This window comes from Hyperolius riggenbachi, chromosome 5, assembly GCF_040937935.1.
Source record: "Hyperolius riggenbachi isolate aHypRig1 chromosome 5, aHypRig1.pri, whole genome shotgun sequence".
In the NCBI taxonomy this organism is placed as follows: Eukaryota; Metazoa; Chordata; class Amphibia; order Anura; family Hyperoliidae; genus Hyperolius; species Hyperolius riggenbachi.
The window spans coordinates 45,088,524-45,109,217 of record NC_090650.1 but is presented as its reverse complement, the minus strand read 5'-3'; the positions used below and the strand labels follow the sequence as shown (position 1 = coordinate 45,109,217).

Below are 20,694 nucleotides of genomic sequence, written 5' to 3'. Positions count from 1 at the left end.
AGCACTTAGGTGACTCTGTGCTCACACCTAGCAAAGCATCCTCCACAGAGAAGCACTGAGGTGACTCTGTGCTCACACCTGTCTGGACAGGTATCTATAAAAGCTCCCTGCTGCCCACTCTGCATACCCTGATGAGCCTACCAGGCTGGAGCAGGCACACTTCCCCAGCACCAGGAATAATTTGCCCCTGCAGCCAAGTAAAGTTTTACTTTATTTGGCTGCTAAAGGGTTAAAGAGACACTGAAGCGTAAAAAAAAAAAAAAATATGAGAAAATGAATTGCTTGAGTAGTACGGATAATTACTAGAACATTGGTAGAAAACATTCTCATATTTTTATTTTCAATTATATAGCGTTTTTTGTAACATTGCATCATTCTCTAATATTTGCAGTTTACACACTACTCAGCATTCTAAATTATTTTTACAGAGCAGGCCAGTGAACTTATGACCTGTCCTCTAAAGAGAAAAATAAAATACAGTGACTGACATTTGAGATAACAAGCTTCAGGAGACAGAGCTCTCTGCGACTATGAATGTCGTGGAGCTCAATGGCTCTTTTGCATAGATAACAACTGGAGTTTCTTAACTCTTCCTGCACTGGAAACAATAGTAGACTTATGTCTCTGCTCCTAATGTTTTATTTCTTAGCTGTACTACACATACAAATCATTATATCATTTTTTGTTTGCTTCAGTATCTCTTTAAAAAAGAAAACTTTAAGGCTGCAGTGGGTCACGCAGGGGCAAACTCAGGATTTTCAAGGGGGGAATTCCTGAAAGGCCTCCCTCAGCCACAAACGATATAGTATAATTATATGGAAGGACATCATGCTGGGTACACATAATGCAATTTCCCATCCGACTGACAGGATCTGACAAATTTCCTAAATGTCCGATCTGCTCCCGATCAACAACGGGATCAATCAGGAGCAGTTTGGATACAGATAATAATGAGGATAGCCGACATTGGTGTCTCATCTTGTGCCTGGCCCCAGACGGGATCAATCAGGAGCAGTTTTGATACAGATAATAATGAGGACAGCCGACATTGGTGTCTCATCTTGTGCCTGGCCCCAGACATTGCACTGGCCTGGTCTGAGGGGGAATTCTGGGCAGCTGTAATCCCCCGCTGCGTTTGCCTATGTCACAAATAAAATATGTCTACACATGTTTTGTATTTAAAAGATAAGAATCTACATGATTTGCGAATGAAGTTTTGGAACTTCAGTGTCTTTGCTCAGGTTACATCTCACAGAGGACATGGCGCAGTAGCAAAAAAATAAAGAAAAAAATATTTTATTGAAAATCCATCAAGCTTTATTTGTTTCCTGGGATGTAAGCCTCCCCAGAGTTTAGCTTTGTTATCTGTGAGCTGAGAGAGAGGCAAACACAAAACACACCGCGCTTCCATATCCATCGCACCAGCCCGCCGCTTAATCCTCAAAAGAATCACACTATAATCTAGCAATATGGGGCAGCCCTTCAGCTAGATTTACTGCTCTCAGGTGAATGGACAGGCCAGCGAGAGCAGGGAATGAGCAGCAGCACTCCAGCGAAATCATTGTCCTCGGGCAGCACACAGACGCAGTGCACACACCGGGAATTAAAGCTGGATTGTCACCATAAAAATCTAATTTCATCAGCAACTGGTCTGAGTGTATTAAGTGATAAAGATGTTAATCCTGCATTGAAAACTTTCAAAACTTTTTCTGCTGTTGGGGTTTGGAGTTATCACATACCTTAGGAGCACTGGCCTTGTAATTGCCATTGCCAAACAGTTGCATGCTGGGGGGTCTTTTTCATCTATAATATATTCATCCTCTTCCCTTTATTTCCGCCTCCTTCTAATGACATAAGACAGCGCACTTCCTAGTATAGACCTCAGTGGGAGTGTCTGAAGACTGGGAGGAGGGTGGGTAACGATTACACAATTAGCCAGAGGAGAATAAACGAGCGAGAGGGGAAATTATGTCAGAAGGTCAAAGGTAACCAAGAGGGAAGCTGTATAGAATGGGATTCTCTGCTTTTCCTTTATAAAGTTTACAGGAATCATAATGTGGACAGTGCAATACATCTGGTATGTAAGTAGAACTAGTATTTATCTACTTATATATGTGTTTTTTATTTTTAGGTTAGCATGGGTGTCACTTGTTCTTCAAAGCAAAAACAAGGCAACTTCTCCAACCAATCATCTTTCTTAGTGTAAGTTATTCACATTACCCTTGTTATTAAACTTCAGAAGTTCAGAAATCCATTGTGTAGCTGTGCCCCCAGCCTCACTAGGAAATGCAGCTTGCGGTCTTTAGCCCATGCACCGGGCAGTGCCTTTAAGGTAATCCATGTGCAGTATATATACGGTGACCATATGTCCCGCTTCAGCCTGGACAGGTCCCGGATTCGCGGTCTCCTGTCCCAGGCTGCGCTATGTCCAGGGAAACGTCCTGCTTTTAGCCGCGGGACGTCCCAGCCTCAGGACTCTGGCCACCGTACGATTGCATGAACTGGCCGCGGCGTCTAATAGACGCCACGCCAGTTCGCAGCCCCGCTCCAGCCTACATAGTCTTCCGGCAGGCAGAGCAGGGCTACAGGATGATGGCGTCCGAAGCCCTATACAGGAGACTATTTGTGTCTCCAGTACAGGGCTTTGGGTGCCATCTTCCCATAGCCCTGCTATTCCATTCAGCGCGGGAGATATGCAGGAGCAAGATGGTTCGGGGAGCTGCGCGCCAGAGGCCGGCCGGAAGAGGAGACTTCTGTCAGGTGAGTAAATTCCTTTTTTTGCAGGTGTAATGTTGCCCAAATTGAGTTATTTTCTGCTGAAATGTTGCCTACTGAGTTATTTTCTGCTGTAATGTTGCCCACTGCGTTATTTTCTGCTGAAATGTTGCCCACATTGTGTTCTTTTCTGCTGAAATGTTGCCCACATTGTGTTATTTTCTGCTGAAATGTTGCCCAAATTGCGTTTATTTTCTGCTGAAATGTTGCCTACTGAGTTATTTTCTGTTGTAATGTTGCCCACTGCGTTATTTTCTGCTGAAATGTTGCCCACATTGTGCTCTTTTCTGCTGAAATGTTGCCCACATTGCGTTATTTTCTGCTGAAATGTTGCCCAAATTGCGTTTATTTTCTGCTGAAATGTTGCCCACTGCGTTATTTTCTGCTGAAATGTTTCCCACATTGTGTTCTTTTCTGCTGAAATGTTGCCCAAATTGCGTTTATTTTCTGCTGAAATGTTGCCGACATTGCATTTATTTTCTGGTGAAATGTTGCCCAAATTGCGTTTGTTTTCTGCTGAAATGCTGCCCACGTTGCGTTTGTTTTCTGGTGAAATGTTGCCCAAATTGTGCTTGTTTTCTGCTGAAATTTTGCCCACATTGCGTTTATTTTCTGCTGAAATGGTGCCCACTGCATTATTTTCTGCTGAAATGTTGCCCACATTGCGTTATTTTCTGCTGAAATGTTGCCCACTGCGTTATTTTCTGGTGAAATGTTGCCCAGATTGCGTTATTTTCTGCTGAAATGTTGACCAAATTGTGTTTATTTTCGGTTGAAATGTTGCCCACATTGCGTTATTTTCTGCTGAAATGTTGCCCACTGCGTTATTTTCTGCTGAAATATTGCCCACATTGCATTATTTTCTGCTGAAATGTTATCCACATTGCATTATTTTCTGCTGAAATGTTGCCCACTGCTTTTTTTTTGGCTGAAATGCTGCCCACATTGCGTTTATTTTCTGGTGAAATGTTGCCCAAAATGCATTTGTTTTCTGCTGAAATGTTGCCCAAATTGCGTTTGTTTTCTGATGAAATGTTGCCCACATTACTTTTTTTCTCTGGTGAAATGTTGCTCACATTGCGTTTATTTTCTGGTGTCTGGGGTAACTGTTGCTGCATTTATTATTTAATGGTCATAGTTAGCTATATATGCTGCTTTGGGGTTACGGTTATGCAACACCGCGAACGCCCCCCGATCCCCCATGCCTATTTTCCAGCGCGGTGCGCCCCCCCCCCCAGTACCCCCCTCCAGTACCCCCCTCCTCCCAGGTTGGACCCAGAAAAATCTGGTCACTGTAAGTATATAGCAAGCAGGCTATGAGTGGCTGCCAGCCCACCCACCGGTTTGACTGGATTTGCAGCATGCTTGTTTCAGGTGTGTAATTCAGACACTACTGATGCATGAAAGCGTGTCTGGATGCCCGATAACCAGTAATATTTAAAAGGAAACAAATATGGCAATCTCCATATTTCTTTCACTTCAGATGTCCTTTAAAGAGGAACTTTAACTTTGGATTGAACTTCATCCCTATTAGTAGCTAATACCCCTTTCCCATGAGAAATCTTTACCTTTTCTCCAAATGCAGACATCAAACAAGCAAACGTTGATTCCGGTGATAACTCTAATGACTAACAGTACATGATCCTAATGCCTGAAGCAGAAACATATTGTTTCGAATGCTTCCAATAAACCATGTACAGTTTAGTCATTAAGGATATTAACGGAATCAACATTTGGTTGTTTGATATCTGCATTTCTGCTCCTTGACTAACACCCAACCACACTCCACTTACCTTTTCTCAAATATATCATCATGGCTGATATATTGGTGAAACCCCTCCCACAGTATGATGTTCATGACCATAGTCATAGCAGTTTCCTTTCTGTGAAAGGAAACAGCTATTTCCAACTGCCAAGCAAGCGATTTCTCCCTCTGTGGAATGTTCTTTTACAGAGAGTTCTGCGCACAGATATTACCTAACAGGACTAAAGTTGTCACCACCAGTGATAAATGTCACAATGTAAATCAGGGAGAGGAAAGATTTTACACTGGGCAAACACTGACTAAATCATCTATAAATGAATATTGTAGGGAAAAAAAGCAATCTAATTCATGTTCTCTTCACTATAGTTCCTCTTTAAAGGGACTCTGAGCTCAGTAAAAGTAAAAAAAATATACATACCTGGGCATACAGTCACAAATGGCGCTGGGAAAAAATGGCGCATGAAGCCGCCGCTAGTGTGCAAAACGCTATTTTGCGTTTCAATGTTAAAACATTAAATAGCGTTTTAATGTTAAAACGCTATTTAATGTTTTAACATTAAAACGCAAAAAAGTGTTTTACACACTAGTGGCGGCTCCGTGCGCTATTTTTTATTATATGTATATACATAAAAAACAATAAATATTAATAAATATAAATAATGTGTGTATGTGTGGAGAAGTGCTCTCTTTACAAATCTCTCCAGCAGCTTCTGGGGAGATACGTAGAGGGCGCACTTCCCTTACGTCAGACTGGCTCCGACTGATGGAAGTGCAAGAACACGATACGGAAGCTGCGGGCGGCGGAGGATGGTGGAGTAGGAACAATCTGTGCGGATGGGGCTGGAGGAAGCCCCAGGTATGTATAATTTTTTTTACTTTTACTCTGGTACACTTTAAAGGATACCTCACTCTTTAATCAATTCTAAAATTGATGCCCTGTCTGTGTGTGTGTGTGGTGAGGTGCGCATGGGCTTACTGCTCCTCCCGTGGCCCACCACCTGTCTCCGTTCATCTGTACACCGGCAGCCCCGTTCCAAGTCCTGGTCGGCAGAGTCAGCGCAGGTGCAGCATGTCCCGCACATGCGCACACTCCCTTACCCTGCGTACCCAGCGCACATGCCCTCTGACCCGGACATACTACACGTGCACACTGTGCCTGCGCCGACCCCGCCGACCAGGACTTTGGAACAGCCGGTTTACAGATAAATGGAGACAGACGGCGGGCCACAGGAGGTGCGGTAAGCCTATGTGCACCTCACCACACACACAGGGCGTCAGTTTCAGAATTAATTAAAGTGTATCCGAGGTGACATGTGGCGTGATGAGATAAACATGTGTATGTACAGTACTAAACATAGTAATAACCAGGCTGTTTTACTTGTTTTATTTTACTACCTGAAAGAGTTCATTTTTAGGGATGGAAGTGACAGCTTCTGACTTGTCAGGGGCTTGTCAGGAATATAGTAAACATCACTGATAGCAATTTTTCTACATATTTCATTTTTCTACATATTTTCTACATATTACATTTTTCTACATATTTCTGAGAGCAGAGGGAGAGAGAAAAGGGTCAACATAGTTAATGTTTTTTTCATTTAGGGACACTTAATAGACATCAACTGAGCAGAGACAACAAAACATTCAATCTACTTTCTAAATGTTTAAATATAAAATAAAATCCTGAGATGTCTAAAAAAGTCATTTTTAGGAGTAGGAGGATAAATGCAATTGTTTATCTCATCAGTTTATTTTCACCTCGGGTTCACTTTAAGAACTAAGGTATTCTTTAAACTAATTTAGTGCATACATCTGTGTTCCTACACGCAATAATCTGTCTCTCGTTATACAATGTAGCGGTAGGAGTGTTGCTGTGGAAATAAGGTGATGTATTTTGAAACAAGAACATTTACGTCTATGAAATAATCTATTTGAGAGTCGCTCCCTGGAGATGTAATCTGCTCAGTTCCATAAATGGTAAAACTTCCACCTGGGATCTGAGGAATCGAACGGATGAAATCAGACGCAGCATCTCCGACAGGCCGTTGCCGGGTGATTAATGACTACAGTATGCAGGTAAAAATAGGCTGCAAAATAATATCAAAATGTGGAGGATGGAAAACCCTGGAAAGCCATCTAGAAATGAGCCAGGCAAAGCGGAATATTTCTGCTGAGAGCCCACACTGTACGGCGGCCATTACTAACAGCAGGCGATAAATGCGGGTTTCCTATGGTAACATTGGATCTCGGGGAACTGCCTACTGCTATGAGCTGGTATTGGGGTGACATCGTGCACCCCACAGCTGCTACACACACAACAGGAAATACTTCCGACCTAGACGGAAGCTGTGCAGGACTTGGCTTGTCACTGTGGACAGCAAATGTGGCTCACTGCTTTGGTTTGCCACCGCATGCAAGAAGATTCCCCACCAGTGATCCACAACTAAAGGACAATTGCAGTGAGAAGAATATGGAGGCTGTGATATGTATTACTTTTTTTTTAAATGGCCACAATTCCAATCCTCCATGTGCAATCTCCTTTCCTCCATACACAATCTCTATTCATCTGTACACAATCTCCTTTCCTCCATACACAATCTCCATTCATCTGTACACAATCTCCTTTCCTCCATACACAATCTCCATTCATCTGTACACAATCTTCTTTCCTCCATACACAACCTCCATTGCTCCATACACAATCTCCATTCCTTCAGACACACTATCCTTTCCTCCGTACACAATATCTATTCCACCATACACAATCTCCTTTCTTTAATACACAGTCTCTCTCCATTCCTCGTACTCAATCTCCTTTCCTCCATACACAATCTCCTTTCTTCTATGCACAGTCTCCATTGCTCCATACACAATCTCCTTTTCCTCATCCACAATTTCCATTCCTCTATACACAATATACATTCCTCCATACAAAATCTACTTTCCCCCACACACAGATCACCTCCACGTGCCTTTTTACAGACCTAGAGATAAAAAGCTAATTTGCCAAGCTTTTATATTGCCATTGTATGCATTTGTACATATTGAATACATCACCTCTAAAGCATCTCCTTTCCAAGCTAAATAAGCCCAGTTTGTGTACCCTCCCTTTGTTAATGAGACCCTCCATCCCCTGGATTCATTTAGTAGCTTGTTTTTCACATGTGGCCTCACAAATGATTTATAATCCGAATGTTGCATGTTTTTGTTTCTCATTGTATGCAGTGTCATTCCTGGCTGCATCCCATTTGGTTTATGTGGTTCCATGTCATTAGCAGAGCCATGGTGCATGACCATACATATATCGACATTACACTTTATCTACCGTATGCCTGCCCATATAGCCATGCTGTTATCATCCTTCTGCAGTGTGTCACTATCCTGCTGAGTGTTTATAATGACACATAGTTTTGTACCAGTTTTTGGTTTATTAAAGCAGACCTGAACTCAGAACTTGCTTAAGCAACAGCATAATAACCTTTAAAGGAATACTTAAGTCACCTGAAAAAAATAACTTTTACTCACCCGGGGCTACCCTCAGCCCCCTGCAGCTGAACGGTGCCCTCACAGTGTCCCTCCGATGCGCCTGGACTCGCCGTCGGCCACTTCCGGTTTGGCCATCACCGGCCGACAGGCTGGGAACGCGGCTGATTATCCGCGTCCCCGGCCGCAATAGCGCCCTCTATAATGCTATTGCGGCCGAGGACGCGGATAATCAGCCGTGTTCCCAGCCTGTCGGGCGGTGACGGCCAAACCGGAAGTGGCCGCCGGCGAGTCCAGGCGCATCGGAGGGACACTGTGAGGGCACCGTTCAGCTGCAGGGGGCTGAGGAGAGCCCCGAGTGAGTAAAAGTCATTTTTTTTAGGTGACTTAAGTATTCCTTTAAAGAAAAAAAATTCTTTGTTACAGCTGATACAAATCCTGCAATACATCTGTAGTGTGTCGACTTGGTGCTCATCCGGATTCCGGATATCCAACCTTTTTTCAGCTATCCGATTCGGATTCAGATTCCGGATTTCTGTGCAAATCCGGATAGCAATCCGCGGATATTTGGTCGCATACCCGGATATCCGGCTGATATCCGGATCCGAATACTGTAACTAAGGAGATGACATCATTGAGCCAATCAGAGGGAACCCAGCAGAAGCCCTAGCAACCAATCACAGAAGGGAACCCTGGCAAGCCCCACCTGACCTGATTGAGCCAATCAGAGGGCTCCCAGCCTTAACCCTGGCACCCAATCACAAAAGGTAACCCTGGCCAGCCCCCCTGTATAATAAGGAGGGCTGCCATGATGAGAAATATCGTCCTTGCTTGTGAATGCTCACTGAGAGACATGCTCCAGTGCTGCTGGCCTAGCAAGTGCTGTATACAGTGGTAAACCTAAAGCTGTTCAGGGATTAACCCCTTCACTATCACTATTGTTGTATTGTTAATTAGCTTGATTTCATTGTGTGACAGTCAGAGTGTGTGCTGCAGGGCTGCTGCAGCTGCTATGTGTCTGTATGTGTGCTGTGCACAGACCAGGCCAGCTGCTGCCTGCTGACCAGCTATTAGCCTTAGCTAGCTACAGTATACGTAGGTTAGGTTAGGGAATAGGATTCCTGTGTCATTGTGTAGTTAGTACTGTAGTACTGCAGTCAGTGCTAGTAGTTGTTAGAGTAGTAGTACTACTGTGTTAGCTTACTACAGAACTACTGTGCTGCTGAGCAGTGCCAGTGTGACAGTTAGTGTCTTCTCCTCTGCTGTCTGACTGTCACTCGGCACGTGGCACTTGGCATGTGTAACGTGGCACTTGGCACGTGGCCCTTGGCACGTGTAACGTGGAACTTGGCATGTGGCACTTTGCACATGGCAGGTGGCACGTGTCACGTGCAAAGTGCCGTGTGCAAAGTGCCAAGTGCAAAGTGCAAAGTGCTACGTGCCAAGTGCCACATGCCAAGTGCCACGTGCCATTGCCAAGTGACATGTCCGGCATGCTCCTGGCAGACGTTACACCTGCTCCTGCTGCCTGTGCTGCTCACACCACCAGGGTGCCACAGGCCACTGCTGCTGTGCTGATACCAACTATATTTAACCCAAAACACAATTGGTGCATACTTTTTTGAAGGTGTCTGGGCTGAAAACTGCCATGTCCCAGTTGTGCGGTTGGACTTTGGACACAATGTGGGCTGCACGACCGCTGTCTGGAACCTAGTCCTGATGTTAATTGACGGGGGGAGGGGGGGGGATTTTAAGTCCCCACATCATCAATTAGTGTTTCCCTTTAAAAAATAATTATGCTACATGCCTCATTTACCCTAAAAAAAGTTTTTAAAGCAATTTAAAGGACACTTCCGGTTTTTCTATCTAGATTTTCGAATCCGCCCGGATACCCCGTATACTGGGGTCGGATATCCGATTCTATTTGGATATCCAAAAGGTCGGATCTCTGGGTATCTGGATCTGGATCAATCCGGATTTTGAAAAAGGGTATCCGAGCACCTGCCTGTTAACATTCTAGGCTTGATTCACAAAGCTGTGCTAACACATAGCACGACTGTGACGCGCATGAAGGTTTACGTGTGTAAAGAGTTATGTGTGCGTGCTAACGTAGTAAAGTGCACGCATTAAAGATAATCTGTACTCTAAAATTTTTGCAGCAAAAAGCATACCATTCTATTCATTATGTTCTCCTGTGCCCCTCTGTGCTGTTTCTGCCACTCTCTGTTGCAAACCTGGCTTGTAATTGCCAGTTTTAGGCAGTGTTTACAAACAAACTATCCAGCTTGTGAAAGACAGAGTGTGTGAGTCATACAGAGTTTGCAGGGGGCCTGGAGGGGGTGTGTATAGCTTCTAGCCAATGACAAGCAGTGGAGCACATTCCACACATTCCAGCCTCTGCTGACAGAGCCCACAGAAGAGAGAAGATTAGATCATATAACAGAGATAACACAGCTACTGTGCAATTAGGAAAGGCTGCAGTAAGCCAGACCACATTAGAACAGGCAAAGGAACTTATAGGATAGCAGGACTAAGGCTGAAAATGTTGTTACAGAGTCTCTTTAACGTGCAAACACCTTTGTTAGCGCGCATGTAAATCTTTACGTGTGTAAACCTTCACATTGCATGCTGAGCGCATAGCACGGTCGCGCTATACGTTAGCACGGCTTTGTGAATCAAGCCCCCTGTTTTTACCAATTAGCCGTCCTACCGTGGTAGTCAGCTGACACAGCTGAAAGAGCAAATTACAGTTGTGATTAGTTACAGATGAGGGGGAATTAGGCTAAACGCTCTAAATACATACAGGGTGCATGTGTATATGTTTTCCTTCTGTTCTGTGCATGAGTTCAGGTTTACTTGAATGATATAAAGTAACATGAAGCTCAGTAAGTCTATAATGTCACGTAATGCGAACACACAAATATGGAACATTTACCTGCATACTGGGACTTGTTTCTGAACAACACAGTTTCCGTTATTTTTACAATATCCGATAGGACACACTGAAACAAAACAACACATTGCATTGGTATCCATGATTACAGGGGAATCATAATGACATAAAGCAGAATGTGTAATTCAGGGGCCTTGCTAGGATCCGATGACATCCTGGGCACTTTTGGGCTCTCCAGCCAGAAAATGGGTGTGGCCACGCACCAGAGTGTGGGTGTGGTCATGGGTGGAGCCAAATTTACATGAACTTTACAGCAGTCTACATAGGCCTGCCCAGCAAAGTGATGGATGAAGCCCCCTATCCATTAATACAAAAAAAAAAATCCAGCATATCATATATATATAAGCAGCATCACTTAAACATTACTAGGCAGTTACCTTGCTTCTGTGCTGGCTGGTCAGGCTTTTTGCTGGGCGGGCTGTACAGGTTATCAGGCAGTTCCCCTATAGCATTCCCTGACCTTCTAGTGGACCCCCTCCCATGCTCCCACGGGCCTCCCAGTATGCCCCCATAAAAGGAGCACAGCTCCCTGCATGCCCACATAAAGGCCTCACAGTGCCCAGTGTGGCACCACAGCACCCAGCATACCCCTGATTGATGCACCACAGCTCCTAGCATGCCTGCCATTGAGGCACCACAGCTGACTGTTATAGAATAGAATAGATCCGGGGCACGTGCCACGGATCTTTGGGGCTAGCAACGCCCCTGGTGTAATTATTATTATTGGTATATAACCCTGGACTGCCAGTGATGATGAGCGTAGGCTATGATTTCACACAGTCTTTTCGAGTATAAAGGAGCATAAAGCTCTATAGTGATGGCTGGGAAGTGGGAATCACACAGTAAGTTGTCATTACCAAAATGACATCATAGGCAGAGCATCACTTTTATTTCACAAATTGGTATTTTTTTAATGAAGGGAAATCAATGTTTACCGTGTCAGAGGTTAATCAGGGTTATCATGCACGGTTATAAGGGTGAGGAACACACGCTGACAGTGAAGAGATGTTGATGGCAGCTCATGTACTGTAGGCAGTGCAGCATTATTTACCTGAACAGAGGGATTCGTCTATATGGTTGCTGCAGTCTGCTTTCCCATCACACCTCAGGTCAGGACTCAACCATGTATTGGAGGGAATACACAGAAAAGAGCCATTGGCTGCGACTGTAGCACCTGGAGAAGACACAGCAACATAATTAGTAGAGACAGACAACATACGGTAGATAGACATGAGAAAAGTGTATGGGGAGCTAAGCTATAAAGGACATGTAGTAATAGCGATTTATGGGGAGAGGGCCTTTTTCAAGCAGCTTTGTCAGCAATACCATAGAACCATACATCCTTTAAAGGAAACCTAAAGGCAAGGAAAAAAAATGAGTTTCACTTACCTGGGGCTTCTACCAGCCCCCTGCAGCCGTAGGCACAGGACGCTATTGCGGATGGGAATGCGATGAAGAATACGCATGGCCTGCTGACTCCGAGTCGGCAAAAAACGAATCTAACCTGAAACGGAGGATCGCTGAGGACCGACGAAGGCACAGGCGGCTGCAGGGGGCTGGTAGAAGCCTCAGGTAAGTGAAACTTTTTTTTTTCTTGCCTTTAGGTTTCCTTTAAGGGCCCGTTTCCACTATTGCGATGCGGAATCGCCTGGATTTCACCGCTGATGAAATCGCATGCGGATGCGATTCCCCATGCGTTTTTGCCGCGAATCCGCATCGGTGAGGGTATATGCGATTTTAACCATGTCACTGCCTGTGTGAATTTACATTGGTACCTATGCGAATTCGCGGCAAAAAACGCATGGGGAAACCACATGCGATTTCCCTATTAAATACATTGCAAGCGATTCGCATTCGATTCGCATGCATTCCACTCGCAGGCGAATTATGCGGCTCTTTTGTGCTTTTGTTCACCGCTGAAAAAAACGCACCTCAACAACGCTACAGTGGAAACAGGGCCATCCACTTGCATTACATGTGCGAATCCGCATGCGTTGGACGCATGCGGATTCGCGATAGTGGAAACGAGCCCTTATGGACAACGGATGTGACATGTGACATGATGAGATAGACATGCATATGTACAGTGCCAAGCACACAAATAACTATGCCGTGGTCGTTTTTTTCTTTCTCTGCCCAAAAGAGTTAAATATCAGGCATGCAAGTGACAGTTTCTATCCGGGTCGGACTGGGTCAGACGATAGCATAACCCTCACTGATTAGAAATTACAGCCATAAAATACTTTCCTGTCAGTAAATGGCTTCTGAGAGCAGGAAAGAGATAGAAAGGCTCAATAATTCATAGATTTGATCTCTAGTATACTTCAATGAAGGTGTCATTTAGCAGAGTCAATGAAACAGTAAAAACGTAAACTAGATTTAAATATAAAATAAAACTGTGGGATATCTAAAAAAAAAAAAAAATTTAGGAGAAGGAGGATGGATACAATTGTTTTTCTCATCAGTTTATTTTCACCTCAGATGTCCTTTAAATAGTATAGATGGTGTAGGGTGGGCGGCATGATGGCATAATATGGACAGCAGTGTTGCTTGCAAATTTTCGCTTCTAAAATTCTGTTTTCGATGTCGAGAAAATATTCTTGAAAAAACATTGTATTTTTGTGACATGATGAAAATTTGCGGAAACACAAAAACCAGGAGTTTTTACCGTGAGAATTCACGAAATCGCGCAATCGTTTATTTATAGTAAAAAATCACAAACTTATTACAAAATTATTTTCGATGGCATTTTTGATTGAAAGTCAAATTAAGCATTATTTTCTCGAATAAATTAATGTGAAATCTGCATTTTCGCTCATCACTGGTGGGCAGCACCGCGGTGTAGTGGATAGCACTTTTGCTTTGCACTGGTAGAGTCCCTGGTTCATTCCTAGGATAACATGGTAACATAGTGGACAGCAGTCTTGCCTTGCAGCGCCGGGGTTCCCAGTTCAAATGTGGTCCAGGACTCTATTACATGGAGTTTGTATGTTTTGATCATGTATGTGTGAGTCTGAAAGCTGCCATTGAATTTTATTGCACAGGTGCTGTATTTATACATTAAAATCTATCCAGCGATCACTTCTCAGCTCTTTCTGCTTCCCAGATCACTACACCTCCGTTTCAGTAGTTTGCTAAATTTTACTAAATGTATTTGACATAGGAATGTAAACAAAAGATAATGTTATCACCTCTTTGGATGCTGCCAGAAGCTTTCCTCTGAAGCAAGGAGCTTTCCGCTGAAGAACAAAGTGCTGTGTTTGACTGAATGCTTTCCTGCTACAAATGTATCTAACAGTAGATTTTATGCTGTAAATAATCTTTTAGAACTAAGAGGAAAATGCACAGTTTCATAACACTTTAATAAACAAATTAAAGAGGGTCTGTAATGAGGACAAACTAATGAAACAACACATAGCCCCACATAGAGCACTATCCACATACAGTATCTAAGGATCACAATGTGCACAGAAAGGAGTGGAGCCGGTCACTACACCCAAGTCAAGCTCTGTGTGATTTTGCTGATGGTTAGATTTCACACTGAACAATATTACCCTATTCTAACGGGGATCAGGTTAAAGATGGTCCTGTCTGAGTACAGTAAGCACCTTTATCATCACTACAGGGTCTCTTTAAAGTTGTGTCTGAGGTGGCTGTGTCTGGCACCAGTGCTGTTCCTTTCAGGCATAACCAAATCACAGTAACAGGTGTCCACTTAAACAGAAATTCCGACCAAGAATTGAACTTTATCCCAATCAGTAGCTGATATCCCCTTTTACATGAGAAATCTATTCCTTTTCACAAACAGACCATTAGGGGGCGCTGTATGACTGATATTGTGGTGAAACCCCTCCCACAAGAAGCTCTGAGGACCACGGTCCTTGCAGCTTGTCTGTGAACCTTGTTGTATTGTGGGAAATAGCTGTTTACAGCTGTTTCCAACTGCCAAAAAACCATGCAGCAGCTACATCACCGGCCAACTGTAAAAATGTTACCATGTGATAAATGTCAGAATGTAAATCAGGGATTTAAAAGATCTGACAATGGGCAAACACTGACTAAATCATTCATATATAATTATTGTAAAAAGCACTTTTTTTATTACATTATTTTCACTGGAGTTAAAATGTAAGAAATCCATTTGCCACCATCTGTAACAGCAAAAGAAAGGTTCTGCCACAGCAGCTGTGCAAACTCCTGCATTTTCCTCTCCCTCTGTGAAGGTGACAGGCACATGGGCACTTTTCTCTTGTATCTGACTTCTTTTAGGGTGGAAAACTTCTAATGGAGTGGAAAGCCAGTACTGCTCAATATATAATACAAGCCGAATCATAAGGTACAAGTGTGGAAATGGTAATTACGCAAGTAGCGCAATGCACGTTATACTAGCAACCCTCGCTACATCACTAGCATAAGAAACAGGCAATTTTGCTGTGCGCTGCCTGTGTGTGGCAATGCTACCACTGTCAACTCCATAAGGAGAGAAAAATTGTGAGTTAAAAAGTAAGGTGGGACAATTCACGAGATATGTTTTGTGTGGCATACATGTAAAAAGAGCACAACGGAAATTGGTGCACTGGAAATAGCCGCTAGTAGAATAACAGTAGCGTTAATAATATTCTACTATTGGTTAGTGGTAATTCTGATATTTAAAGAGGCTCTGAAGCGAGAATAAATCTCGCTTCAGAGCTCATAGTTAGCAGGGGCACGTGTGCCCCTGCTAAACCGCCTCTATCGCGCCGCTAAACGGGGGTCCCTTCACCCCCAAATCCCCCCCTGCACGACTTGGTCGTACATTTGGAAGCTCCTGGAGGCAGGGCTAACGGCTGCAGCTCTGCCTCCAGTCGTGGCTATCAGCCGGCGGATCTCTGCCTCTCCCCGCCCCTCTCAGTGAAGGAAGACTGAGAGGGGCGGGGGAGAGGCGGAGATACGCGCTGACAGACGAGCGTGGGGCAGGGCTGCGGCGGTTAGCCCTGCCCCAACCAGGAAGCGCTCCCCCGCTGCACCGAGGGGATTTGGGGGTGAAGGGACCCCCGTTAAGCCGCGGGATAGCGGCAGCTTAGCAGGGGCACACATGCCCCTGCTATTTATGAGGTCTGAAGTGAGATTTATTCTCGCTTCAAACTCTCTTTAAGTATTGCTAACTCTACTAACCTTATCCTCACACAACCTCCCTCCCCCCACTGATCCCTAACCCTAATCAACCCTCCCACCAATTTCTGACCCTAATCAAGCCCTCCCCATTGACACTAACTTATCCCCCACCCCCTCCCCCCTGATTCCTAACCTTAAAGGTGGCCACTAAGGGTCCAATTTCTAGCGAAAAATAGTTTGAGCGATCAGAAATTCTGATCGGATTGGTTAAAGATAATCTCAGTTGATGGGCACAATCGATTATGAACGATTATAAAAAAAAAAATCGTCCGATTGGATTTTTGTCAAACCAAAATTTGGATTTTCTTGATTGGTTGTGATAGATAGGAAGCAAATATTGGTTCGTTGATGGTGTAGTGAACTCTTTTTCTTCCAATCAGAATTTCTGATTGCTCTAACAATTTTTCGCTAGAAATTGGACCATTAGTGGCCACCTTAAAGAGACTCTGTAACATGAAAAAGATCCCCTGGGGGGTACTCACCTCGGGTGGGGGAAGCCTCCGGATCCTAATGAGGCTTCCCACGCCGTCCTCTGTCCCACGGGGGTCTCGCTGCCGCCCTCTGAACAGCCGGCGACAGGCCCGACTGTAATTTCAATATTTACCTTTGCAGGCTCCAGCGCGGGCACTGTGGCTGCTTTCCTCTCCGAACTACACGGAAATACCCGATCTCAGTCGGGTCCGCTCTACTGCGCAGGCGCCGGAAACTTGCGCCTGCGCAGTAGAGCAGACCCGACGGCGATCGGGTATTTCCGTGTAGTTCGGAGCCGACAGCCGTCAGAGCGCCTGCGCAGGAGCCAGGAAGGTAAATATTACGTCACGGCTGCACGGAGGGCTGCAGCGAGACCCCCGTGGGACAGAGGACGGCGTGGGAAGCCTCATTAGGATCCGGAGGCTTCCCCCACCCGAGGTGAGTACCCCTCAGGGGATTTTTTGAGGTTACAGATCCTCTTTAAGCAACCCTCCAATCAGTGCTTAACCCTAACCTCCCCCCTCCGCCACACAGCTGCTGATATCCACGTCGCCTTCTCCCTATTATGATAAATGTAGTCCACTGTGGAGGTTTGGGTGCTTCATAAGTGCCCATGCTAAATACCCGCTATGAATGGAAATTTGGACGCTGGAGGCACCTAATAAACTAGCAGGCCATGGGGCCACCCCTTTTATAAACTGTGGCTACAAATAGCAGGCGCAAGGTCTCCGGTGTCCAAATCCTCTGTTTCTGGTTTACAAACCAATCCCACCGTGTTAATTTGACATGACATGGAATGACCATCTGAACAAATTTGGATTGCAAGGTGATGGCATGAAACTGTGGGCAGAATCCCAACTGTCAATAAGTATTTTTTTCAAGACAAAAGAGGACAAAGCAAGGAAATCAGAGGCTGAATGTAGTTAGACTCAATATATTACAGACATTCATATTCCATTTAGTGCCCGCTGACACTGATACAGCGTTCGTGCGTTTGACAGCTGGAGCCAATACAAGAAACGATGAAAAAAGGACGAAGAAGCCATTAGAAGCGGATGAAAAACAGACGTTAATATGCTTTTATTTATGCTACACATTTATTACAGTAAATTGAAAAACGATCAGCTTGAAACTATTTGGACGTTTGATACTGATTTGCGGCGAACGGTTTAAAAATGGTATCCATAAAACAGGCTCATATACTCCTCCCTCCCCCAGGAACTGTTAAAAGCCAAATGCAAGAAAAGATATACAGTATGAGAAAATATGGATTATTTGGTAATGAGCACTTCATCGAAACATGAAGGAGCAGCTCCCACTGGTTTTTGGGGGTGGGTGTGGGGTGGGAGGGGGTAGAGGGGGGTGGATTGAGTTGAACCGTGAAAATACTGTTGTGATGTCATGATTAGGCATTGGGGAGTATTTATCTAGCGCCAACAGCTTCCGCAGCGGTGTACAGGGTCTTTTGTCTTGTCTCTTGACTTTCCCTTTAGAATGGCTCACAATCTAATCCCTACCATAGTCATATGTCTATGTATGTATCGTGTAGTGTATGTATCGCAGTCTAGGGCCAATTTCAGGGGGAAAACAATTAACCTATCTGTATGGTTTTGGGGTGTAGGAGGAAACCTTGGTGTCCAGAGGAAACCCACACAGATATGGGGAGATGGTCGTCTGGCTGGGATTCAAACTGGGGACCCAGTGCTGCCAGGGGAGAGTGCTAACCATTAAACCACCCTACTGTGAGAGTTGTTACTGATCAAACAGGATGGATCCTTAAAGCAGTAGGATCAGCCATACTATTCCAGAAAACAAACAAACATATAAGTAGATAAATACTTGTTCTACTTACATAACATTTGTGTTGTACAACCCACATTTTGATTTCAGTGAATTTTATGTAGCAAATAAAGAGAAAACTGTTTTAGGCATTGTACTGCCTCTGATTGAAGCCAATCCTTACTCTTTTTTTCTCCTAGAAACTGCACTGTCAAATTAGCTTGCTTTGTAAACACATGTGAGCACAACATAGATCCTATTGCAGCAGACCCTAGAAGAGTGGCTGATAGCAGAACTGAGGCGAGGGACACAGAGGCTTCTGTGGCTGGAGGTAGCCAGAGGCTTCTAGTGGCTGGAGGAAGCCCCAGAAGAGTGGCTGATAGCAGAACACCGGCGAGGGACACAGAGGCTTCTAGTGGCTGGAGGAAGCCCCAGAAGAGTGGCTGATAGCAGAACTGCGGCGAGGTGCACAGAGGCTTCTAGTGGCTGGAGGAAGCCAGAGGCTTCTAGTGGCTGGAGGAAGCCCCAGAAGAGTGGCTGATAGCAGAACACCGGCGAGGGACACAGAGGGTTCTAGTGGCTGGAGGAAGCCCAAGAAGAGTGGCCGATAGCAGAACTGCGGCGAGGGACACAGAGGCTTTTAGTGGCTAGAGGAAGCCAGAGGCTTCTAGTGGCTGGAGGAAGCCCCAGAAGAGTGGCTGATAGCAGAACTGAGGCGAGGGACACAGAGGCTTTTAGTGGCTAGAGGAAGCCAGAGGCTTCTAGTGGCTGGAGGAAGCCCCAGAAGAGTGGCCGATAGCAGAACTGCGGCGAGGGACACAGAGGCTTCTAGTGGCTGGAGGAAGCCAGAGGCTTCTAGTGGCTAGAGGAAGCCCCAGAAGAGTGGCTGATAGCAGAACTGAGGCGAGGGACACAGAGGCTTCTAGTGGCTGGAGGGAGCCCCAGGTAAGTCGATCTGCAGTAATTTAATTTAACCCATGTATCTTTTAAATACTTAAAGACTGCTCCACGCCAATTGGCATGGACGCGGCGGCAGCCCCAGGAACGCCTAACGCCGATCAGCATGCAGTCCTGGGGGCGTGTTGTGCAGGGGATTGCGCACCCCCCTGGGCGTGTATCTCTGTCATCAGTCTCCCAGCGGCGATCGCTGCTAGGAGACTGTTAGACGGAGAAATCGGCACAGCGCTGCGGTCTATGGCAGCGCTGTACTGAGAACAGCCGTATAACTCAGCTGTCCCTCTGGGCGGCAGGGAAGCGATCCGCTGTCATAGGCTGAAGCCTATGACTGCCGATCGCGCTGATTGGCTGGCGAGGGGAGGGAGGGATACAAAAAAAAATACATTATTTTGTTTAAAAAATAAGACAAATATTTATTGAAAAAATTAAACATCCTGGGAGCAATCATAGCCCACCAACAGAGAGCTCTGTTGGTGAGCAGAAAAGGGGGGTGGAGGGGTGGGATCACTTGTGTAATAAGTTGTGCGGCCCTTAAAGCTGCAGTGGCCTTCATTGTAAAAAATAGCCTGGTCACTATGGGGGTTTAAGACCGTGGTCCTCGAGTGGTTAAGACACCAGATCTCTGGCCAGAAGCCCTAAGGATGTTATTATAGGGGATTTGACAGAATTTAGTGACTATGTTGGTAAGGCCAGATTTCTAACTTTTGTTCCCCTAGGCCAAGTATGTTGGGGTTCTGCCTTCTTGTGCCGCAGCTACGCTCCCATTTCATGTTCAGCCCTCTCTTCCATGTGCATCATCCATGTACAGCAGCCCCTCCCATTTCATGTGCAGCCCCCTCTTCCATGTGTATTATCCATGTACAGCAGCCCCTCCCATTCCATGTGCAGCCCCCTCTTCCATGTGCATCATCCATGTACAGCAGCCCCTCCCATTTCATGTGCAGCCCCCTCTTCCATGTGTATTATCCATGTACAGCAGCCCCTCCCTTTCCATGTGCAGCCCCCTCTTCCATGTGTATAATCCATGTATAGCAGCCCCTCCCATTCGATGTGCAGCCCCCTCTTCCATGTGTATAATCCATGTATAGCAGCCCCTCTCTTTCATGAACAGCTCCCTATAACATCAGTTTATTTTTCATATGCTGCTCCCCATTTTCACCCTCCTCTTTCAGTAACCCCTCTTTCAGAGGTGCCTGGCTTAGTCCTAGACCTGCTTTGCTGTATACTCCACCCCTATTGCTTGATGAAGCAGGGTTATTCCTGCGAAACGCGTTGAACCAAATCGTGAAGCGTATAAATAAGTTATTTTGTTGATACAACAACATTACAAATTTGTGTCTACTTGGAGGAGGTGAGTCCA

General features: G+C 45.1%; 1 protein-coding gene across 4 annotated transcripts in view; it reads right to left on the bottom strand.

Moving 5' to 3' along the window:
• MALRD1 (MAM and LDL receptor class A domain containing 1) overlaps positions 1-20,694 on the bottom strand; it is a 407,541-nt gene that overhangs the window by 40,835 nt on the left and 346,012 nt on the right. For all 4 annotated transcript variants that reach the window (XM_068235591.1, XM_068235589.1, XM_068235590.1 and 1 more), the window contains 2 exons: positions 12,025-12,147; positions 10,956-11,022 (listed from right to left, as the gene is read on the bottom strand). In XM_068235591.1, coding sequence (XP_068091692.1) covers positions 10,956-11,022; positions 12,025-12,147 — 190 coding nt within the window. The remainder of the gene's footprint in view (positions 1-10,955; positions 11,023-12,024; positions 12,148-20,694) is intronic.